The sequence below is a fragment of the Xiphophorus maculatus genome, chromosome 21 (assembly GCF_002775205.1).
Source record: "Xiphophorus maculatus strain JP 163 A chromosome 21, X_maculatus-5.0-male, whole genome shotgun sequence".
NCBI lineage: Eukaryota > Metazoa > Chordata > Actinopteri > Cyprinodontiformes > Poeciliidae > Xiphophorus > Xiphophorus maculatus.
The window spans coordinates 2,186,918-2,212,025 of record NC_036463.1 but is presented as its reverse complement, the minus strand read 5'-3'; the positions used below and the strand labels follow the sequence as shown (position 1 = coordinate 2,212,025).

The 25,108-nt window shown below is 37.8% G+C and overlaps 1 protein-coding gene across 2 annotated transcripts in view; it reads right to left on the bottom strand.

Moving 5' to 3' along the window:
* The window catches only part of drosha (drosha ribonuclease III), a 128,552-nt gene that overhangs the window by 76,482 nt on the left and 26,962 nt on the right, over window positions 1-25,108 (bottom strand). For both annotated transcript variants that reach the window (XM_023326463.1, XM_023326464.1), the window contains exons 16-20: window positions 23,463-23,570; window positions 17,117-17,224; window positions 4,907-5,045; window positions 2,156-2,216; window positions 1,891-1,950 (exon numbers count right to left, since the gene is read on the bottom strand). In XM_023326463.1, the coding sequence (XP_023182231.1) occupies window positions 1,891-1,950; window positions 2,156-2,216; window positions 4,907-5,045; window positions 17,117-17,224; window positions 23,463-23,570 (476 nt within the window). The remainder of the gene's footprint in view (window positions 1-1,890; window positions 1,951-2,155; window positions 2,217-4,906; window positions 5,046-17,116; window positions 17,225-23,462; window positions 23,571-25,108) is intronic.

Sequence of the window (25,108 nt, the reverse complement as noted above, 5' to 3'; positions counted from 1 at the left end):
AGAATATTTGGAAATTCCAAAAAAACGAATTAAGTCATAATATTATGAGAAGAGAAAATTTGTAATATTACAAGAAAAAGATCATAATAATGCAAAAATATTATTAGAACATAGACATAATATAACCTGAATAAAATCTTAATTTTACAAGAATAAAGTCATAATATTACCCGAATAAAGTTGTATTATTATAACTTTATTCTTTTAGTTTTATTTTTTTCTTAATTTCTTAGAGAGGTCCTAAAACTTTGCCAAAGGGGAAAGGGAAAATAATGACAATAGTCAAAATATTACTAGAATAAATTTTAATACGACTTTATTCTTGTATTTTTTCTAATTTATTCTCATATAATTTCAACTTTATTCACATACAATTTTATTCTTGTAATATTATGACTTTATTCTCACATTTATTTGTTTAAAAATATATTTTTAGTGTGGCCCTAATACTTTATTGTAGAGGAAAGTTGTAACAACAGGAGCAAGAAAATAATATTTAATATATATATAAATGTTTAGAAAGAAGTGCCTCCTTGTGTGGGTTTCTGCAGGTTCCACCAACTCCAATTTAAGGAACATCGATGTAAAACAGTCAATTTATAGATAAGGAAATAAATTTGTCCCAGAGGTTCCGTACTGGAAAATGAGAAAGAGAAACTGCAGGAAGTTTGAAGAGCTGATAATTAAGATTACTTCAAAAGATTACAAGAAAGTCTGGCAGCTTTGGAAAAAAAAAACCCCAAAAAACTGACTCATAGCTTTAGTGCTGAACTCAATGTTTCAGTGATTAAGTTATGAATTTGCTCTTTTTTGGCCACTGTAAGGATAAAAAGCTGCTGTTGTTTTGCAGCAGTTTCTCATCTCAAAGGAGTCGGTGTTGTTATAGGGAGAGTGTGAGATTAATAACAGCTGTGCAATCCCAAACACAAAATCCTAACAAGTATTTTTGTCTAGTTTCTAATGCAAACACCTCAATACACTCGAAATAAGACAAAACTAACTTACAAGTAACTTTTTAGACAGAAATAGAAACTTGTTTTAATTCAATAAATCCGTAATATTGTACCATTTGTCATCAATATTAAGGAATTATTGGCTTAAATAAGCTCTTACGTCTTACTAAAATACTTTTAAGTTAGTACTGTATTATTTAAAGTGTACAAAGATGTTTGCACTGAAAAATGGAGCAAAAATATTTGGTAAGGTTTTGTGTTTTTGGAGTGTAATTCTTTTTGTCTGTAATTAAGCATTTTAAATGTAGAGATTTGAACAATAAAACAGATTCAAACTTTTTGAATTAAAATGTCTACACTGCAAAAACAAAATCTTACCAAGTATTTTTGGTTTAATTTGTACTCTAAATATCTTAGTTTACTTGAAACAAGACAAAACTAACATAAATAACTTTTTAGGAAGATGTAAGAGCTTGTTTTCAGTCAATAATTTCTTAATAAAAGTGAAATAATCTCGATTTTTAAAATCAAAATTAAGGAATTATTGACTTAAAACAAGCTCCTATTTCTTGCTAAAACTACTTGTAAGTTAGTTTTGTCTTAACTACAGTGTACTAAGACATTTGCACTAGAAATACTTGGTAGAATTTGTTGTTTTAATAGTAGCGACTTGTGTTGTCAGCAACACAACTCAGCTAATTGAAAGTCGTCACTGACAATTTCTGGCTGTTCAAGTAACATCCCAGTTCCAATTACCAGTGAATCAGCGTCTTAATGAGGCGCAAGTATGGAGAAGAGCAGCTCTGTGACAGACAGGAAGGAACGCAGACAATGAGAAAGACGACAGAAACAGAGTGAGGAGGTGAAGAAAGGGGAAGAGAAAAGACGGCGTTGTAGTCGGCTTCGATTAGCGCCGGCGTCCATCAAAGAGTCTCACCTGGTGAGGAACTCGACAACAGCGTCGCCCAGGAACTCCAGCCTCTCGTTGTGATTGATCCTGGAGAAAAGGGCGGAGATTTGATCAGGTTCAGTCAGAAGCAATGAGCTCATTTCATCCCCCCTCAGGTACGCCTCCGTCCCACAGCTAGAGTTAATTTTCTTGTCAGCGGGCCTGCCGGGCGTATTAATCACACAAATGGGCGCTCTGATTGCGCCTGTGGTCAGTGATGGTACCAGCAGATACGAGCCAGCAGGCTGCCTACCTGGAAGGAGACGGGTCATCCTGACCCAGACGGGACATGATGTTAATCAGTGTGTTGATTCCTGGAAAGAAACGACCCGCAGGCAGGAATTATTAATCACAGAAGGAAAGAAAAAAAAACATTTTCTTAAAGCACTATAAAACAGAAAACAAAAAAAAAAGATTTTCCCTCTGAATGAATGACATTAAATCTGACTAAACCTTTGACAGTTAGCAGATTACATACATATCCTTAGTGATTTGGTGGAATTAAAAATAACACTGCAAAACACTACATTATAGCTATTTTTGGTTGAGTTTTCAGTATAAATACCTCTAAACATTTCAAACAACATAAAAATAACTTAAAAGTAATTTTTAAGCAAGATATAGGAGCTTGATTTAAACAATTCCTTACTATTGATGAAAAAGCACTACTTTCACTGGCAGAAACTGGAAAAATGTCATATTTAGGCAAAATACTCAGCCTTTTTAAATCAATAATAAAGAATTATTGACTTAAAACAAGCTCCTAGTTCTTGCTAAAAAGTGATTTGTAAGTTATTTTTTCTTATTTCAAGTGTATTAAGATATTTGCAATAGAAACTGGACAAAAATACTTGACAAGATTTTGTGTATTTGCAGTGTAAGTACATAGTACTCACCGTGCACTGCAAAAACACAACATTTTACAAAGTATATTTTGGTCTAGTTTTTAGTATACTTAAAATAAGATCAAACTAACTTACAAGTAACTTTTCAGCAAGATGTAGAAGCTTATTTTATGTAAATAATTCCTCAATATTGATGAAAAAGCATGAGTTCCACTGGCAAATTATTTCACTGTGTCTTGTTATAAGTAAAATAATCTGCAAATGGATCTAGTACTTCTTAATCAATATTAAGAAATAATTTTCTCAAAACAAGTTTCTATATTTTGCTGTATAGTTACTAAGTCTACTAAGATGTTTGCACCAAAAATTTGCCAAAATCCTTGGTAGGATTTTGTGTTTTTGCAGTGTATAATGGCCAATAGAGCCACATCTTAAACAGTCATATCTAAATTATTTATAATTATAGTAATTTCACTATATATATATATTAACTCCCTTCTCACCCACCGCGGGTGGTTCTTATCCTCTGAGCTCGGGTCCTCTACCAGAGGCCTGGGAGCTTGAGGGTTCTGCGCAGTATCTTGGCTGTGCCAAGGACTGCACATTTCTGGACTGAGATGTCTGATGTTGTTCCTGGGATCTGTTGTAGCCATTGGTCCAGTTTGGGGGTGACTGCCCCGAGGGCCCCGATGACCACAGGCACCACTGTGGTCTTCAACTTCCAGGCCCTCTCCAGTTCCTCCCTGAGGCCCTGGTATTTCTCTAGTTTCTCGTGCTCCTTTTTCCTGATGTTGCAGTCGCTTGGTATTGCTACATCTACCACAACGGCTTTCCTCTGTTGTTTATCCACTACAACAATGTCTGGTTGGTTCGCCATTATCATTTTGTCTGTCTGGATCTGGAAGTCCCACAGGATCTTAGCTCTGGCGTTCTCCGCCACCTTTGGGGGTGTTTCCCACTTTGATCTCGGGGTTTCCAGTCCATATTCTGCACAGATGTTTCTGTACACTATGCCTGCAACTTGGTTATGTCGTTCCATGTACGCTTTCCCTGCCAGTATCTTGCACCCTGCTGTTATGTGCTGGACTGTCTCAGGGGCCTCCTTGCACAACCTACACCTTGGGTCTTGTCTGGTGTGGTAGATCTGGGCCTCTATTGCTCTGGTGTTTAGGGCCTGTTCCTGGGCGGCCAGGATGAGGGCCTCTGTGCTGTCCTTGAGTCCAGCTTTTTCCAGCCATTGGTAGGATTTACTGATATCAGCCACTTGGGTTATTTGCTGGTGGTACATCCCATGTAGGGGCTTGTCCTCCCATGATGGTATCTCTGGCACCTCAACCTCCGTTCCCTGTTGTCTGAGATATTCACTGAGCACATTGTCTGTTGAGGCTTTGTCCCTGATGTATTTATGGATCTTAGTTGTTTCGTCCTGGACTGTGGTTCTCACACTCACTAGTCCTCTGCCTCCTTCCTTGCGGCTCGTGTACAGTCTCAGGGTGCTGGATTTGGGATGGAACCCTCCATGCATTGTTAGTAGTTTTCTAGTCTTAATATCAGTGGCTTTTATCTCCTTCTTTGGCCAGCTAATTATTCCAGCAGGGTATCTGATTACTGGCAGGGCATAGCTGTTTATCGCACGGATTTTGTTCTTGCCATTGAGCTGGCTTCTCAGGACTTGCCTTATTCGTTGGAGGTATTTAGCTGTGGCTCCTTTCCTTGTGACCTCATCGAGGTTGCCATTTGCTTGTGGTATACCTAGGTACTTGTATCTGTCCTCTATGTCTGCTATTGTTCCTTCTGGGAGTGAGACCCCTTCTGTGCGGATGACCTTCCCCCTCTTTGTGATCAGCCGACCACACTTCTCTAGTCCGAATGACATCCCAATGTCCGTGCTGTATGTATATATATATATATATATATATATATATATATATATATATATATATATATATATATATATATATATATATATATATATATATATAATCATCTGAACTTTAAAAGAAGGTTTTCTCTCATAATACAGATAATTTTATTGCCTATCAATGATCTAAAACACATAAGAATTATCTAGTTAATTATTTATTGTCAGACAAAAGAGAAAATGTTATCTTTTCATATTTTGTAGATTTGGTTTCAACCATAAATTAGGTAAAGCCCACCTTTTTTCCTCATGTACATGTGGTGGACCTTCCTGTCGCCGTATTTCGGTTGGCGGATGCCACAGTTGGACAGCGAGTTGCGGGCGTGATCGGGATTCATGCCAAAGTTGAGGTGGTGACTGGGATGAGTCATGGCCAGCTGAAAGAGAGCGTGAGCAGAAATATTTAGTCTACTTGTCCAAATTAACAAGTTTTCTTTCCAGTATCCAGGAGAAGTTTATCACTTCAGGCAGATCTGAAACCTCAACATTGATCCAGACATTTCAAACATAGAAATTGGTGTGAAACAGAATCAGAAGCTCTCATTTCAGACCAGTTTTTAACATCTCTGTATTTATTTTGTTTTCAATTAAATTCCAAATTACAATTTTTTTTATTGTTATTTATGCGACAGATCAAAAAGAAAACATTTATTTCTGGTCATCTTACAGTGAAAATTCAAACTCAGTTTCAGTTAATTTTATCACTACTTATTAAAAAATGAAAAATATGTCTGCATACTATAAAGCAGGGGTCACCAACACGGGGCCCGTGGGCCCCCGGTGGCCCAAGGGACCTTGTCAGTCGTCTGCGGAGCAAGTTCTATAAATAGCCATTGTCATTAGGCAGCACTGCCATAGAAATAATTTAATTTAATGTTTTTACACTGAAGTAATAACATTTGTTTAGTTACATGTGACTTTATCCACAACAATGTAGAAGCACAATTTATGCTGTTATGGGAAGATGTCTTACTTGGCCTCACTAAAAGCTCAACTTGCTGCATTTTACAATGAAGTTAAGTTTTATATCCAGAATATCAAAGACAAAAAATAGCTATTAAAACAATTGAAATCTCTATTGTTTTAAATGAACCCTTAGTTTTTTCTTTTTCTTGAATATATTTATCTGTATTTGCTTTTTCTTGAGGCAGAACAAATGAGGCATAACTCTGTCGTTATACAGTGTGTCTGCGAATAAAGTTTAAAAAAAACATTCCCCCCCTCTCCCCCCCCTCACCCAACAGACTTCTTGTGGCTTTGATGTCAAGCAGTGATGTCACTCATCCTGTCTGTGACATCACAGGCGACTGTCTTTGTATTCTCAGATTCCACAGAGAAATTCATTTGCAGTTTAAGGTTCGAAAGAAAAGTTACAATGGAAGGAAAGAAGTTATTGTCGACCAAAACTCAGAGTTTGGAGAAGAAATTCATCAAGCTGCAGGAAGAACAGGCGCAGCTTCAAAGGAAAGTTGAAAAACTCAGGAGAAAACTAGAACAGCTAAATTCTAACAATGCAGACAACTACCAAGCTGAGCAGAATGTTCTTAATAACATCAATGAGTTCTACAAGGACAAGATTAGATCATTGAACTCAGACCTGGACAAAGAAAGAGAGAAAATCTACAAGCTCAGATGGAAACATGACGCCATCGTAAAGCGAAATGCACAACTGAAACAGACAGAGATTGAATTAAACAAGGATTTTGATAATTTATTAAAGGAAAAATCTAAACAACTAAAGTGGCGTCAAACAGAAAACAGAGAGCTTAAGAGAGAAATTGAGGCATTAAAACTAAAGAGGGAAAATATACAATCCAGGGTGGCAGAAGAATCCAAGGAGGTCCCCCATATAGAAAACAAAATCCCAGAAGAGACGCCAACATTCCTGCAACGAGTTGGACGTACCTTCGTCCACATGTACCAATCAGGGACGTTAAGATACTGGGTGCCACCCTGGATTTTTTAATTTCTGAAGAGGAACTTTGTAATAACTTTAAGATTTTGCAGTTTGATTTTCTTTTGAGGTATTGAAGTTTTCACTTGCTGTAAGTTATGTTTTCCATTTTCAGTGAGCAGCACCACTGCTTCTTTCTTCTAAGGTTGTTTCACCAGTTTTCTCCTTACAGTGTTCTTGGCATTAACCATTCAGCAGTCATCCTCTAAGGTAACGGCATCTCAACGTGCTTTGCACACGTGATGCGAGTACAGAAACGAATTTGGTGGTTGGAGTAAACCTGCTACTGTTATGCCTCTAACAAAGGTCATTCCAGGGTTAAGCTATTGAGAAATGAGGCATCAGCAGCACTTCATTATGGAGTCCAACTTTCACATCCTGCAATGTCAGCTTAACTTCTAAAAAGATGCAATGTTGCCTTTAATTTTAAGAATTTTTACACATGGACTACGCTACACAGTCCATGTGTAGCGTAGCCGACATGGAGAGCGAGAAAAAGAGATCCCAATCTGATCTAAAATAACAACGACTATAAGGAATCGGTAGTTTATTTCCCCAGTGTTTTACCTACCATTGGTAAAACAGAAGCCCGAGAGAATCCTGACGGATAAAGTCACAGGTGTCGGACTCACTGACTACTTGACAGACGGGTCAAAGATCGAGAAACTGAAGGCATGTTCACAGTCATCAGTATTCCTCAAATTTAAATTGTGACCCCAAATCTTGTCTTTTGCAGAAAATAAAGTTGTGGGGAGTCATAATGACGTGGAAGCTGAAAGTAGATAACTTGTCTGCTTTTGTGGCAGGAAAGAGGAACACTGAAAACGCATGTTTGCATTTTTTTTCCTGTATCGTGTTTAGACATTAAGAAAAGAAGACGCTCTATGTGAAAGGAGTAGTACACTAATAAAGCAAACTGGTTGGATTTAGAGTTTATTTTTGATTTGGTGGCCTGGTTGGTGGCTTTGGATTTGATTTTAGAGTGTAGATGTTACAGTATTGTAGAGGAGTAAGGGAGTATTTCAGTTTTTGATGTTGGTTGACCCAATCTTTGTTCAAGATTGTATTTTGACTAGAAAGATGAGATTTTAGGATCAGTGTGAGAATCTGCTAGGTTTTTGTTCAATTGTGGTTTTTGGTTTTGTGAATAAATGGAATTGGTTTTTAGTGCAATGTGAGTAGGTTTTGGTAGGAAGGGATTGGTTTTTGGTGGAATGAGATCGTTTTTTTGTTTTGGAGGGATGAAATTTGTTTTGGTGGGAAGTTTTTGGTTTTTCTGTGTGGCGTTGGGATGGGGTTGGTGTTTGGTTGACTGTTGTTTATGGTTTTGTAGGTTTATGGGATTGGCTTTTGCCTGGTTGGGTGGACAAGATTGGTTTCTGATCTATTACTTTTTGGTTGCATAGATCAGACCAACCAATAAAATAGTTTTTTGAGAAGATGGGTTTGTTTTTTCGTGGGTTGGGTAAAACCAACCCACAACCTTATAACATAACACTTTGGATTTATGTTGTAAGGCTGGGTGGGAATTTTCATTTGACAAGTAAGGGTACATGATCAAGATGGGAATTTTCTTTGAGGAAAAATGGTTGGGTAGATGGGTGGGTGGATGGAAATAAAAAAACCCTCCAGTCTTGTACTGACTTATATTTCATTTGCTTGTTTCTTTTCTTCCTTCAACAAAATGCATCTCTACCCCGCTCCATCTGTAAGCATCTTTAATTCTTTATCACAGATGGCCAAATGCTGGAGAAAGCTCAAGGCTGTTTGCCAATTCTATAAACTGCAAAATGCATTACAGTTACAGCTCCAAGACAGCAAATCTGAGGTCATCTTTCAATTTGTCCTTCCAATGAGACTAATAGTTATGAATCACAAGACAAGGACAGCTTTCAAACTGGTTCGCATAAACGGTGCATTCTTTCTCAATCTCTAAAGCATCAACATTCAAAACCTCCACAACTATTAAATAATAAAGTAAGCAGTATAACAAATACTTTAGCAGTATACTAATGCTTCATGTATACAAGATGTAGTCAAATATAGTTAGTATATTAAGCAGGAAAATATTAACTAAAGTGATTTCTTTAGAAATTTTCTCAAGATATCAAAAGATAATGGATGGATAGGGGAGCCCCATGGCTCAAGGCTGGGAAATCTTCTGTTTTACTAAATACTAGATATTAAAATAAAAAATATAAAGGTTTAAAAAGTCATTTGGGGTTATGAAACTGATAAGTTCAAAACATGATCATCTAGTCTGACCACTTTTTGTTGCCAATTGCACAGAATTTCCCAACAATTTATAATTTATCATTTAATTTCTCTGTGGAATCAAAGTATTTTTTAATTGAATAGAATTTGATGCATCAATTCTCATCTTAAGTCAGACATATAAATAATTTGTTGCAATATAAAAACTCCATACCTTTTCTCTGAGTCTATTTTGAGTCTATTTACAAAGTGTAAATAAAAAAGCTTATTATGCTTTGAAATAACCCGGCTTGAAAAGTTTAAGTTAGTTTGTTGTAAAGTTTATTTTGTTTATTGTGAACTGAAGTTAAATAAATCAACTGCTATATTTCGACAGGCGTTAAGTATTAAACCTGTAAAAAAACTGGCTGAACAGAGACGACTAACAGATGGATGAACGGATGGATGATCGGATGGATGCATAAATTAATGGATAGAACCAAAAAGTAGTCAAATCCTAAAAAATTATCAGACACCCAAACACTCTAGAAGTGTTTTTCAGGCAATAATGTCAAGAATCAATGACATAGATGAATAAAAGTCAATTTTATGGTAACTTTGCAAATAAAAAAACCATCAAACAAAAATAAAACAATTTTCTAGTCAGTAGGAACACACTGCTGAAATTTTTATTTGTGGTTACACAAAGCTTAAGTTATCAAATGATAACAGATTAGTCTCTTCCCAGCTGCAGAAATCTCTTAACTCATCCCTTCACAGAACAATTTGCAAGCCAACACTTCTAAGACGATGTTAGGCCTAACATGTAGTTACTTCACAGTTCTGTATGTCTTTCACTTGTACTTTTCTTTAACTAGATTTAATGCTTACACTAGGACTTTTGTGCCGTACCAAAGAGAGCAAGCAATGATGGGTCAGCAACTGTTCCAAGGAAATGAGGAGCGAGAGCTTCTTCTTTGTAATATTGGAAGCTGTTTGTGTAAAAAGTAATGGCTTACATTTTCATAAGTCAGTAAAAATGCTGGAATTTCAGGTAATATATCCCTGAGGGTAACACACGAGTCAATTTTCAGCTTTGTTTGAGGAGGAAGGTGGGGGAAAAAAACTGCTGTGCCTAGAAAGACTTGCCGTTGCGGAATATCTCAAACACGCCGAGGGGGAAAGAAAAAGGAGAAAGATAGGACTCAGTAGGATATGTTGAGCCTTTATCAATCTTACATTAGCAGAATGTTAATCTCATCCCCCAAAAAAGAGAAAATAGAAGAAATTCAGACTTCTTTCCCCCCCTGGGCTTGCGTTTCAAAATGCTTGTCTCCTTTCAGCCAACTTCAAATCAATTTCAGGCTCCAATGAGATATATATGTAAAACTCTAACAGAGAGCTTTCAATATTTATAGTTACTCAAGAGGCCTTCAGCTTTGTAGCGTTTAAACAGAGAAATGACAAATTTAAAAGCGATTGTGTTTTTTTTTGTGAACCAAGTCTGACGTGACACAAGCAGAAATCTACCAATTTCCAGCCCGGTGTTAAAAGTTTTACACTTAAAGCTGCGTCTTTCAATCTCCACTCTCCCATTGTGAGATGCCAGACGTGTCAATGACTGCCTACTGCACAGTCTCAAGTACAGAGCTGGGTAAACAAACCAGCTGCTGTTTGAGCATTGCAACTAACAACAATGGTAGATTTTTAGCTGATTGATATTGGCAAATATGCCTGTGCACGTAATGCTTATGGAGTGGCGGTGATTTAAGTCTAGTGATCAGCAGCTGCTCAAATGCCTGCAGCAAAAACAGGAAAAAACTCTGTTCTCAGAAACCAGCAGTAGGACAGAAAGTTCAAGGCAAACCTCACTTTATTTAAAGAGTAAAATATTAGTTTATATAACACAGAAGCAAATCAGCCCGATTCTGGTTTGTCATGTTATTATTAGACTTTGGATCTGAAAGACAGAAGTTTGGGGTTTCGACTCACCAACCATCAAACAACCAAACAAACTGGTTGTTTTGGCTGTTTATTGTCGCTGCTCGAACTTCAGTCCGCTTTAGTCCAACTCCAGTTTGTTTGATTAGAAAGTCCGGTTCATTTGTCAAAATCTTGTCCACCAAAAATCTATGTCTGTTTGGAAGAAGTGAACTCTGGAAGGTTCAAATTCAAATTGTCACCTTTCTAAAATAATGGCCTAAGTTTTTTTTGGCGCCTAAATTTCAATGTGAAGTTTATTTATTTGGCATTTTTAAAAGTGCACCAAAGTATATGACACATGAAAAATATAAATCAACTTTTGGTTAAAAAAGATTACATTTTATGACGGTGACTAAATGTGAACACCAAACAGACAGGAAACCTCTCCAAAAGCAGGAAGTGGACTATAGTACAGTGCATTCTGGATAAACACAACCAAAATAAATGGAAAGGTCAAAGAGAAATGGCTTGTGTATTTTTACCAAAGACAAAAGAGAAATCTTACAACTGCTAAAATCTGATGCCACTCCATTTTCATTTGCTTTTCTTTAAGAAGGAAGTTGCACTCAGTGTCTTCTGAGGTTTTTGTGTTGTTTCCTTCAGAGGTTCTTGGTGTAGCTCCCCCACAGGCGAGGAGGGGGACAGGTTTTTCAAAGTGTTTGATTCATTGGACATAGTGCAGTGAGAAAAAGAACCACTGCAGCTGAAAATGCAACAAATGTTGCAGTTTTGGTCCCAAATTGAACAAAGTCTACCGGACAATCAGGTGTGAAAACAACATAATTAATTAACTCAACTTGCAATGAATCAATGGAGTTTATTAAGATTCACGCGATAGAAGCTCGTAAACTTGAGCAGATAATAAAAGCCGACAGGGCTGTTGAGGGCAGCTGCACTTCAAACACAGGGACACTTCTACCACATGCCAGCAGACGGATCAGAAAACAAACAAAATGCCGCGGTACACAGAGCACACATGCATGGGGCTCACAAACAAAAGCATGCAGCATCAGAGCTCAGGCCGAGGACTTGTACGCTTAAATAATTGAGGACCTCTGCGATGCCTCTCATTCTGTCAGCATGGGTCAAAAGTGAAGAATGGCAGTAGAGCAACAGGGGTTGGGTGGGATTATGATGGTTCGGTGGATGTGAGGGACTTGGGGATGAATGCATGCCTCTCCAGCTCCAGAAGCCTACAGCCCTCCCCAGCTTTAAATGTTAAATGTTTAACAGGGAGGCTCTCAGAAGAGGAGCTTCAAAGAGGTGTTGCTGCTCTGCAGCCGGGCGGAGGGAATCTTCGAGTGCTCCTACTCTGCCAGGCTGCATATTTCACTACAGGATCGTTGGGTTATTCTCTACTTCATCAGGTGTATTGATTCCCGAAGAGGTAAATGAGCTCACAGACAGCCGGCGTGTTATAGTGATTATATAACAGCTGCTTGATGTACAGGTAAGCTTTTATTCAGCATTAGAGAGAATCTGCAGAGAACATGGATTGATTCTGGACAGACCCATCCAGCCGACGGGATTTTCCCCCGTGATCTTTCATTTCCACAGAATGGAAGAGTGAAAACGTTCTTTCAATGGGGGAACTGCAACGCTGCATTAAATAAAAAACAACACAGAAAAACAAAAAAGTTCATTTTCACCAAAAACTAAAATTTTGAGATTAAAGTCAGAAATTTGCAAAAATGAAAATTTCTGAGTTTGAAATGTGGACATTTGCCAGAAAAACTCCAAAATTTTGAGAACTCAGAAATTTTCTAGAAAAAACAAGAACATTTTTGAGTTTGAAAAGTTTTTTTTTTTCTAGAAAAGACTTTAGAGATAAGTCTCTTGAGATAAGTCTCAGAAATGTTCTAGAAAAAATAAGAAAATTTCTGAGTTTGAAGAGTTACAATTTCTCTATAAAGAAATCCAAAATTTTGAGATGAATCTCAGAAATTGTTGAGAAAAACTTGAACATTTCACAGATTTCCACTGGTAAATTATGTTGGCTTGTTGTTGTGAACCATATATTTTATTGGATTACATTATCTGGACTCTTGTGGATGTAAAAAGAGTTTTGGGTCAAGATAGATGATTTATGTTGTTTTATTATATTGTTAAATTAAGATTGCGTCTGTATTTGGAAATAAAATATGTTTATACTGCGGAGTTTGGGCTGGATGGGTGCTACATGTTCCTGGATTGGACTTTCACTGGTTTTTTTCTCTGGTACCAGTGACATTTACATTCAGCTTGACTTTTTAGGTGACTAATTCAGTTTAGCAGAACAAGCTACATACCTTTTTCTGTTGAATGATCCGGACTTTGACCTAACGTTTTGGTTTGGTTCAGCTCTTTTTTTTCACTGTAGCTGTAAAAACAACCTTAATTTTCCCAACACACCCCGTATTTGTTTGGTACATGTGTGTATCGATACGACAGGGAAGAACTGGATATTTTTAGTATGGAAACATATTCAATAAAAACCTTCAAACGTCAGTTTGTTCTATTGCATTTCGATTACACAATCATGGTTTCCCTTAACGTATGATACAAGAAGCGGTGAGATTTATCCGTTTCTCCGCACAGCAACTTGTCGGGCTTCTGGTGACTGAAAGGCAGAATTTAAGGGAATACTTTTATACCTTTTTAGGGTTTTCAGGAGGAATTCAGCAGCAGTTTGAAAGGTTTCCACCCGCACATTACAGCCCATTGGAGGCAGATTAATTCCAAGCACACAAGCGCTCGTATCAAACCACAATTCATTTGTAATGCAATCAAAGAGTGGTACTAGATTCCCTCGTGTTTAATGAGTAGACTGTCAGTGAAAAACATCCATCTCATTAAAGGCGGTCGGCCCCTCGGAGTGGAGCTAAATGAGAAGTGACGGAGGATGTGAAACCTGACTCGTTTGGGAGCGAGCGCCGCCGCCGCTCCGTCTGAATCTATCTAGACGATAGGTTTGTTTCCACCATTGCATAAAAATCATTTGTGCTTGATAAATATTTGGTTCTTTATTGAGAAACCACTTCTTCACATCTCAATCTCCAGGGAATAAATCCACATTTCTGCTTTTCCCTTTCTTTTCCACTGGGAAAAAGACAACATCTTCTCTCCCCAACTGTCTTCGGCTCCCGGTTCTCTGGCGACCTTGTGACCCCTTCCCTTTATTCATCCCAGGGACTGAGGCCTGCAGCAGCAGTGAAGCCTCTCCGCCACCTTTCATCAGCAGCTCACCCTGGGAGAACATTCCCTCAGAACCCAGCGGACCCCAGAGGACCCGGCTCTGTGTTTACATGGAAGTAAAGAGCGACTGGACCGAGTCAGACCAAAAGGTTTCTCTCCAAGGACAAGACGTGTGCAGATTCCTGCTTCACACTGCAGGGAAAGTTGGCGGCTTATTCTGGTTCATAATGAACCAAACATGCCTCGTCTGAGCCAACAGTGGCATAGCATGAGCTAAAAGCACAAATGCTTTTAGTTAGATAAAACTAACTAAATAAAAACTAAAAACATTTTTGTTTTGGGAATAAGTAAAAACTGTAATTAATGGAGAAAACTACAACTAGAACTATATGGTGTATTTATAAAACTAAAACAAACTGAAGTTATAGACGTAATGTCCTTCGTTTATTAGCCTTTCGAAATAATATGAAATGTATTTTTTACCTCCCAGAAGCAGTTTATGTCAGCTGTCTGCAAATTACGGCACTACATTATCCTATTTTTATTTTCATATTATTTTGATAATTTTTTTAAAATGTAATTTTTTCATGTATTTTTTTATATTTTTATAATATAATGCTATTTTTTATCATATTAATAAGAAAACAATCATATTATACAAATATTAATATTAGTAAAAACATATTACTAATATTAGCAATAATAGTACCAATTAATATTAATAAAACTATTATTATTATATTTATCAATATATATAAATATATTAATAATAATAGTATAATTATTATAAAAAATTATAATATTATTATTTTTAATAATTTGAAACTAGTATTTTTAGAGTAATAATAATTTGCTTTGTATGAATGTTTAATATTTTGTCACATTTTTAAAAATAATATTTTCGCATGGTGTTTATAACAATAATTTGATAATTAGAAATTATGTAAAATATTTTAACAAATTATAATTTTATTTTTATATTTAATAGTATTTTAATATTTTTTGCATGATTTTACAATAAATTTACTTTTAGTATTTTTAATAATATTTTAATAATAATTTAACAGGTAATACCAGTTTTCTAATAATTAAATGAGAGTTTGTTATAGTAACAATAATAATAATAATAATAGTAATCTGAGCAGGCTGGCTCCTGCCGTGTGCAGCAGTGTGTGTGTTGATGATGGTTCTCTGTTCGGGTCATTTCAGCCGCACCTTCAGGTGAATTTCTGACAAGCCAACACACACAAACAAAAACAAACACCAGTGAGCCGGTATTAACACCTCTGTGGATATCATTGTGATAGGAAGTGGCAGCTCACGTCGCACTGAGGCCGCGACGCGAGCTGCTGTGTCCAAATGATCGCTTCTTAGTTTCTGTTTGGCTGAATGAGAACCAAGGGAGGCGGGACTCATTTACAAAAGAGGACAACGCTGTTTATTTTCCAGCACTCGTAAGAGACAGGTCGTCGTTATGCCAACGACAAAGAAGCCGATCGCTGATCGATGCGGCCGGAGAAGTAGCGAGCCCGGAGCGAGTCCTATTGCATCCTTCCCCCTCTTTAACTATGTACAGCCTACAACACATTGATTTCTAATGTATCAGCTTATGACAGCTCTTCAATACTGCTGCAGGCAGCCGGGGAGAGGTGAGCCGGGCTGGTGTGTGTGTGTACACACACCTGACAGGGGAGAGCTGGCATTACGGAGGAGGGCTTGTTGTTGTCCTCCTGACTACTGTCACTGCTAGTCAGGGAGCCGGGAAACAAACTCAGGCCAGTCACAGTGAGTCGGTGTCGGTGTGCGTTCGCCCAGCTGACTCCTGAAACCCCGTTTCCTCCTCGACAATCCCTGCAGAGGCTGCAGTAATGAGGGAATGCTCCTCATAACAAGCTCCAGCACAAGCCTGGTTTCTAGATTTTTCCTGCCAAAAGGCCTTATTCATCATGATAGTGATCAGCAGAGGTGGGTAGAGTACGCTAAAAGTTGTACTCAAGTAAGAGTAGCACTACTTTAAAGGGGATCTTTTATGCACAAATTGCATGTTTTTATGCTTCCACTTGGGTTTCTACTGCTTTAAAAAAAAGCCCAAAGGCTTTATATAAAAAAACTAGCAGCTTTTTGGCAGCAAGTTCGAGTTTATTGGTGTCTGAAAAATGAGCTGTTCCAAAAACCTTCAGATGGTAGCGGCACAAATCAGAAGGCACTTTCTTATCACCTAGCAACCCCAGCAGAGTTACGCCCGTTACCTAGCAACCCCGGCAGAGTTATACCCGTTACGTAGCAACACCAGCAGAGTTCCAGCACATTTGGTCAGCTAATTTTACCGTTTTATGAGCATTTTTGTACTTCCATTTTAGTCTCAACTGATTCTAAAACCAATCCATGTGTTTAAAAAAAACAACAGCACCCTGACAGTTTTTGGCAATAAGTTATTGGGTTTTGGTGTCTAGAAAATGGGCCGTTTCAAAAACCTCCAGATTGGTAACAGCGCAGTGTGATTCAACAAACAAGCTCAGCTGAGTTCCAGCCCGTTTGGTCAGCTGGTTTTACTGCTGAGTGCTCTGTACAATGGCTGCTGGAAAAAGACAAGAGTATTGTTGTTGACCTGCCATCCAGAAACCACTTATTGCATTCTTGTTGGCTGTGTAGGAGGCTCCACTTCTGCTTTTCAAAGAAGTACGGTTGCATAATTGCGCATCTGTTTGCAGCCATTTTCATGTGTGAATGTAAACGTTGAATTGAGGGACGTGGCCAGCAGCAGCTTACTTGGATTTAAAGTGACAGAGACCCTAAAACAGCTCACTCTGTAAGGAATGAAAAATGTAACAAGCATGTTTTGTTTAGCCCATAATGCTATCCTAATCAGTTCAAGGAAGCATAATAGGTAGAGATGCCTAATATAACAACATTTCTATAGGTCAATATTAGTAATTTTTTCAACATATTGGTATCAGCCCGATAAATAAAACTGGGCTGAAATCAATCAGTGATTTATTTCCACATTGTTTCTGGTTGTTTTTATTTCCAAAGATGTCAAAAAGGTAGAGAAATACATATTGGTCAAAATTTTCATATCGGTACATCCCTAATTGTAGGAGACCCGTAAATAATGCAGCAGTGTCTGACAGAGTTGCATCTCACCTGCAGGAGGCAGCGGTCCTTGAAGACGTAGCCGATTAGCTTGTCCAGGTGCATCAGGCACTGGTGGTATCGGATGTGATGGGTGAGAACCGGGAGCATCATGGCGTGCTGCGGGATGACAGAAATGGGGGAGAAAAACACCCAGGTGAGATCATGTCTCTTATGAAAGGAGAGTGAAGAGAGCGAGGGGAGAAATCAATCAGCCGGCCATTATTTATTAAGAGGGGCTCTGCAACAGAGAGATGAAATAATCAAAAAGCCAATTGCTGGAGTGTGAGAAGGAATGACAAGAGGACGGGAAAGGAAATTCACATTTGGACAGGGCAGCAGTGGAATCGAAGCCCTCGCTGACAGCCTGACACGCTCAGCTTTGAGCAAACACTGACAGGCCTTCCTGACCCTCATATGAAAGCCAAAAGTTTCAACAAAGTGGAGGGAAAAGTAGCCGAGGAAGAGAGGAAGAAGAGCGGCGGGCGAGATCTTATGGAGTCATTACCGGGGAGGCTCATCGAGTGTACACACATTAACCCCGGCGCCACTGCGCAGGAGGCGAGGGAGTGCCGGCTGTTTTAATTAGAGCTGCTAGGGGGGGGTGGGAGCGGCGACGCGGCCCCGGGGCCAATACAGGGGCCACCCCGACACGGTCCCCAGGCCTTGTTAAGCAGCCAATTAAACAAAGTCAGGGCCCCGGTTGTGTGTGCGGCTCCTGACCTGTTCTGATGACTGACTGAGGACAAAGCGCGTGTGTGTGTGTGAGTGTCTGTGTAGTGAGGGCTTGTTAAAACTGACACTCTGGTAATTAACAAGGTGGGAAAAGATCTGATTTACCTTCACCCATCAGACCAGCAACAGTTTTCATGCAGCTTAGACATGAAAAGCATAAATTGGATCCTTTAAAGGGGAAGTATTGTGTTTTCAAGGCACATAGCGCCATTTTAAAACACAATAAATTCAATATTTTATTGTTAATTTAATAATGAATTGTTATTAAATAATTTACTTATAATAAAAAAATTTTGCAAATTTATTTTTTGCAGTTTTATTATTTATAAAACTTATTTCCTGATTTAACACCTTGAAATTGGGACTCTGTCTCTTTAAAAACTCCTGCGCTTTCAAAAGCTTCACCTTCTTGAAGTCATCTATTAACCCTTTAACATTTTCACCAGTTTTGCTAGCTTCTATAATGAGCTCAGCAGGTGATTGCTAATTGCTGCTGGCTAGTCTGAAGGAGCCAAGTGGGGGAGGAGGCGGAGCTAGATCCACGTAATTGAGATAAATACAGACTCTGCAATTAACTCAATAAAATTTTTAATTGGGTCCCCCCATTAAATTTAATCTGTAACATCATCATTTTGGTTCTTCTAAATTGTTCATATGAATAATACATTGACTTTCAAAGTTTACATACAGCAAATATAAATAATTTCTGTAAATATTACAAACTTAAATCAAGAAAAGCTTAGTCTGATTTGATGTTAAATAGGCAGAATAAATGTTTTCTATATATATTTATACAATTTTAATCCTTTAATTTTTAAATACAATCATAAAAGAGTTTATCTAAATATAAATGAACAGGATATTGGTTCTTTTTTCATCTCTACATGAGACAAAACAAGGGCATCTAATGCTTTTTTCCTAATTTATATTCTAAATATAAGTAAAACTACAAAAACTGAGGAACATTTATAATTTGAAGTTTCAGAATTAATTAGAAGTTTCTTTGGAGTATAACTGAATTTTTCTCTAATAATTTCACTCATTTTATGTTCATATTCTGTTGCCTTTTCTGAATATTCACTAAGTTTGTTTATTTAACATGAATAAGAAGGCCATTCCCTGCCAAGCAGCCTATTCACTGCTGCAGGAGGGGAAATAAAAGGCCTGGTTTTAAAATGTGTTTTGGACACTTGATGGCCTTCACTCTGATGTGATAAAGGCTGGAAAAATACGTGGAGATGAATAGAAAAAACAAAGATTACTAAAGTAAATCAAAATAAACCCTGTTAGAGCTAAAAAAAGAAAAAGAAATAAAAAACCTTGGAGTAGTTGAGAGCTGCTCCTGTAAAGACCTGACGGCTTTCAAAATGAAGAAATTAGGGGTCACTTTTAGCGGCCATCGCTCGTCCGTGTCACGCAGTGCTCGGAGTGCAGCGCCGCGGCTCCAACTGAAATTATTCATGAAGCAATTAGTCGCGGCGGTACAGCTTGAAGCAAATATAATTGGACAGCAATTATGGATCGGATTCTTCCCTGGCAGACCTCGCGGGGAGCGGGGTCTGACTCGTGAGGCTACAACTTTCTGTCATTCCTCGCCGAACGTGAGCGGGAGGATCGGCTACGGGCCGACGGCGGCGCGGACGGTGACGTAACCGGGACGGAGACGGAGAGCGGAGCCGCCGCCAGTTATCGCCTGAGGCCAGAGTTAGCAGAGTGGATGATAAATTAAAGAAAGTTTTCAAACTTTTCCAGCACACTTTGGAGACAAAACAACACAAATGAAGTAAAGAAAATCTATAGTTTCAATTCACTACTATATGATAACATTGATTACTGTTATAAACAGTGATATGTCTACATTTACAGCAGGAACAAGGTATAGATATACACCTGACTGGTCCGAAAACAAACACTAATTCAACACAAAATGTGCAATTTTAATAACTTTTAAAGCACAAAATATAAGGCGATCAACAGCTGCATTTCCTTTAAACATAAACTTGACAAGTTGAAGTTGCTAAATAAATTCCCTCAAACTTTGAGAAAAAAAACTCATGTTTTTGATAAGCTTTTGTGTTAGAATGAGGTGGTTTTTCTAATCTAAATGGATGCATTTATAAAACTGCAATGGAATACATTTGTTCGCATCATATGAGTCACATGACAAACAACAGGATGTTACTACTGGTGGAAACACCAAGGAAGATGACAGGAAGTGAAAGTGATTGGAGGATGACCGTTTGTTTTTCCATCCATCAGAGCTCTCGCAGTGTCATGCAGTTCATAAAAAGTTGTTTCATTCCAACGTGTTGAATCCAGAACTCTTCTGTAAAATGGCCGACTACAATTTCCCCAAAATGCCGTGTACAGAGCCACTCCCAGGTAGGCGGGGCTTGTCGCGCTAACGCCTGACGTTTCCTCTGATGGCTGAATTATGAAGATAACTCCTGTAACTGTTTACATTTTTAATGACTTGTCACATGTACAAGCTTATTCACGTGATTTAAATTTAATTTCTTATTTTATGGAAACAGCCTCTGCAAAAATTGTGATTTTTTTGATGCAGCTAATCAGTAATTGAGCCATTAAGAATGAGAAAACTTTCATTTCCACGAAACAATCCAAATAAATTGTGTTAAGGTAAATTACATTTCAGCTCATATTAAACACTTAAACACAATATACACAAAAAATTACAAAACAAAAATTCTTAGCTTTCAGGAATTTAGCCAATAAAAATAATTTTGGTAAAACTAACTGACCTAAAACAAGAAAAGTTTAGTTAGATTTAAATTCGGAAATTGAGAAAAAAAATTTCATTTGAAGCGTTTTCTTAGAAATGTGAGCAAAACTTCTAATGTCGGAAAAAAAAAGTTTGCAATTGCGGGGTTTTGTTTGTTTATGTGAGAAGCACAATTTTACCATTAATGGAAACAAATCTAGTGTTTTTTATAAAATGTGTAAAAATATCTGGTTTAAATTGTAAACATTTTCCAAATTTAGGCTTCTAATCAAACTTTAGATTGCACTTTATTACAAAACTGAGCAGATAAAACAAAAAAACACTTCCAAGGACTTTATACAGAAATCACCCAGTTGAAATTCAAGGATTTTCAAGGAAGCAGGATTTTTAAGCAGTTTGAACTCCACAAAACATGCAGCTGTGGAGTTCAGTCCTCATTAGATTTGCTAAATTACAGACGTACGTACGTAAAAGAACTAAATATTCCCCTGAAATAAAGATAAAGACTCAGATAAAAATAAACCCCCGCCCAGATTCGTTTCTGTCGCGCGCGGCGGCGCAGCTGCATGTAAATAAACTGTCAGGTTGGAGTCGTTGCTTGATGAACGGTGTAAGTGCTGCAGCTCTGCGGGGGTCCACTTTGCTCATACAGACTCTGACACTCGAACGGAGACGAGGCGCGGCGATAGAGGAGAGATCACAGGCAAAGTTTCTGACAGCGTATGCCTGAGTGGAGCCACAGACACAAGGATGTTCTGGAAGAAACGTCGCATCGCAGAGCTTTTCCTTTTTTCTGTTTCGCTTTGAAATTCAGCTTTCATTCCCATCAGTTACCTTTTTATTAGCAGAGACAGATCGGCAACTCTGTACGTCAGCAGGCGAAATTAAGAAAAGAATCAAAGCTGCATTCATGCAAAACGGACAAAAATTACACAAAACAAAAGTTAGAAGTCTCTGATTTTTGGATGTGAAGCAAATAATGTCAAAATATTTTATCTACTAACTTTATTGGGTCCAGAGGTAGGAAAAGTATCCAAAAATTGTACTTAAGAGTTGTGATACTTTTGCATATGTTTACTCAAATAAAAGTAGAAAGTAGCTGTCCAAGAAATTACTCAAGTATTTCTTGAGTAAAAGATCAAATTATCAATCATTTAATATCTACAAATTACATAATCAAACAAACCAAAATGTAAAGTTAAGTGGAAATTTTGGGATAGGGAATAATTCATATAGGTAACAAAAATCTAAAAATAAAAAATCAGACAAAAGATAATTTTTCCAAATCAGTTTCTTTCAATAAAAAAGTAACAGAAACTGCAGGTGTGTTTCTGTGTCTGGGGAATTTTTGGTTCTTTTCATTCAGTGGGGAGAAAATCCAGAAATGTAATCAAGTAAGAGTAGAAATACTTCATAATACAACGAGTCAAGTAAAAGTAAAAAGTTCAGCGTAATAAAAACACAAATAAAATTACTTTAAGAAAAAGTTACTCAAGTAAATGTAAATGAATAAATGTAATTAGTTACTCTCCAACTATGATTGAGACAGGAAGTGGCTTCCAAGTTCGTCCCTACAACATCCTGCCGCCACCATGTTCCTCCATGTAATGTGCATTTATAATAAACTCCCTTCAGTTTCATTTCTGCAAACAAAAAAAAGCTATAGGGAGTCAAACTTCCAGAAAACTGCAAAACAGCCGAAACACTGAGCTCCTTCCAAGGCTAAAAACCACCTGGCTAGATTTGCTTTAGATTAGTAGTAACTGGAACATTGACCAACATATTTGATGTTTATTTCCTTGAGTTTCTTTGACAAAATATGTTTTTTGCTTGTTTCATAATTGGTTACAGTATTAAGTGTTTATGAGGTAAAGTACTTTTAACCGCCTTGTTGCTTTACACCATAGAAACATCATTGATACAAATAAACTTGACTTGTCCTGATGCACTGTTGTTTAACACGGTGGTGGCAGCATCATGTTGTGACTACAGCGGGAAAACGGAGGAACAACTTTGTCAAAATTCAGTCTTAAAAGTTTTAGAGTTTCTTTGCTTCAACCTCAATCAAATCATTAGCAGGACTTGAGTTTGGAGGCATGTTATGAGTTAAAATGGCTCATAGTTCAATATAGTTCAAGCTTGAGATCTTTTGGAAAGAAAAATAAGGGATTTGCTTTTATCTCTAAATGTAAAATATGATTTAGACAAACCCTCTAAAGACTTAAAGCTGTAATTACAGCTTTAAGTCTTTTACATTTTACGCAGCATTGATAGTATAAATTTGATTTAATTTTGATCAATAAAATAAAAAGCACAATAAAATACAATAAATCATGCCTGCAATGTGAAACAAAAGGGGCATAAACACCTTTAAAAATGGCTAAAAAGACAAATCTAACTTGAGTGGTTTGCTCATCAACATCTACCTGAATTTTGCTCATCAACATCTACCTGATCTACCTTTTTTATGTTCAATAATCAATAGGGAGTTAATAAAAAAAACAAAGGATATATTTAAAAAGCCAACAAGTAGGAAACTATAAATGACTCCAATCCGAAGGAAAAAAGGAACTGAAATAGTTCATTCAGTCCCAAAACGCCTTCATGTGTCACTGAATTTCTTTTTTATTCGATTTGTGATTTTTACTATTCTAAGAACAGAAACTCAATTCAAACTCTGGTTACAACTTTAGAGCTTTGAGGCCTTTATTCTTTGACATCATCATAGGTTTTACGTCTATGTTTTGATTAAAGGATGATTTAAAAAGGTGCCTGCTTTGATTGCCTATCATTTAGTTAAAAAGGTGAATTCCTCGGAGATCCGAGCTTTAATGCGTTACACGTTGCGGAGTTTGACAGCGCGTTGCTGCTGGATGTTACCTGGCAGACGTCGGAGCGGATGCCGGTTTTCCAGAAGCCCTGGCTGCTGAGCTCCACAGTCACCTCACGGCGCATCGTGTTCTTCTGCCGGATCTTCTGAAGAGCTTCCTGCCAAACAACCAGGCCAGTCAATTATTGATCGGCTTGAACCCGGGCCTCCTGAGACGACTCCCCGTCCACACAAACACACTCCTGTCGCCTCGCAGGCTCCTCTTGTTTTCCCCCAGTTTCCATGACAGACTGCCACATGCAACATACTGCAACCTTACACGGTACGAGATACAAACATGGCAGAACGCTGAGGTTTAATCATGATGTAACACATCTGCCATCGACTCTACACCAACAGTTTTAGCAAGAGCACAAATTGTTGCTCTGCATTAAGCAGAACAGTTTGAGTACATTTCTAACATCCAAGCAGTTTGCAATAAAACCCGTGTTTCAGGTTAAAGAATTAGAATTATGTTCTGGTTTTACACCGGAGATACTAACCAAAATGTCAACATGCTACATTAGCAAGCTAATGCTAATGTTGACAGGCTAAAACTAATGTCAGAGTGTTAGTAGGCTAATGCTAAATGGTGAAATACTAACAAACTTTAACAAGCTAAATCAAAATATTAACTACCCCAAAAAAGAGCAGGCTAATGTTAATGTTAATACTACCATAAAATTTAGCAAGCTAATTTTTGTGGTAGTATTAGTATGTCAACTTACTAAAGTTAGTATGCAAACATTAGTTTGTTGGCATAATGCTAGAATTAGCAGGCTAATGCTAAATGTTAACAAACATCCACTACAATGAGCAGGCTAACTGTTGACACTAGAAACTAGACACAAATATTTGGTAAGACTGTGTATTTTTGCAGTGTGAAAGTGGTTCTTATTTTCATCAAAATATGGATTCAAGCAATCTTCCCCCCCACCTAAATCTACTTGTTTCCTTATATTCCATCTGAAACTCAAACAGGATCTCACAAAGCTGGCTGGACACAGATCCAACCTTAAAGTCAGTAGACTGACCAGAATGTCTGAGTCAGATATTAGGCAGTCCTGGATATAACATAACCAAGATGGAGGCCGCATTGACAGTCTGCGCCTCCTTAATGTATGTGCTCACGCGTGTCTTTCATTCAGCAGAGACAGCATCGACATGCTCTGCGTTAGCCGTGATCTGCCTAAAATGGAATGCCAGGAATTTTTGACTCGCCGAGGAAATAAGAACAACAAAGGCATGAATAAATAATGCCTTCCCACTTTGAACTGTGCATCAAAAAGAAACTCGCTCGCCCACGCGCATGCACCACCACACACGGCAAACCCTCCTGTGGACAGCCAGCCACTGTATATGGAAAGCAGTCATCACAGAGAAGCGTGAATCGTATGTAAACAGTTTATTATGCAGGGGCTGCAGCGGGGTCAGAGAACTGAGGGAAACAAGAAAAGTAAATAATTAACCAGGGAGGTACATGCGCTGTGTATCTGCTGGTCAAAGTCACGGCACATTTGACTTTTGCCGTCATCTCCTTCTGCTGAGAGGACTGTTTATATTTTGGATCAGGCTGAGGTCAAACACCAAACGCTTCCTGAAAATCAATGGCTGACGAAAGGAGAGCGCACATCTGTTGCACGTTCTCCTCACTTTC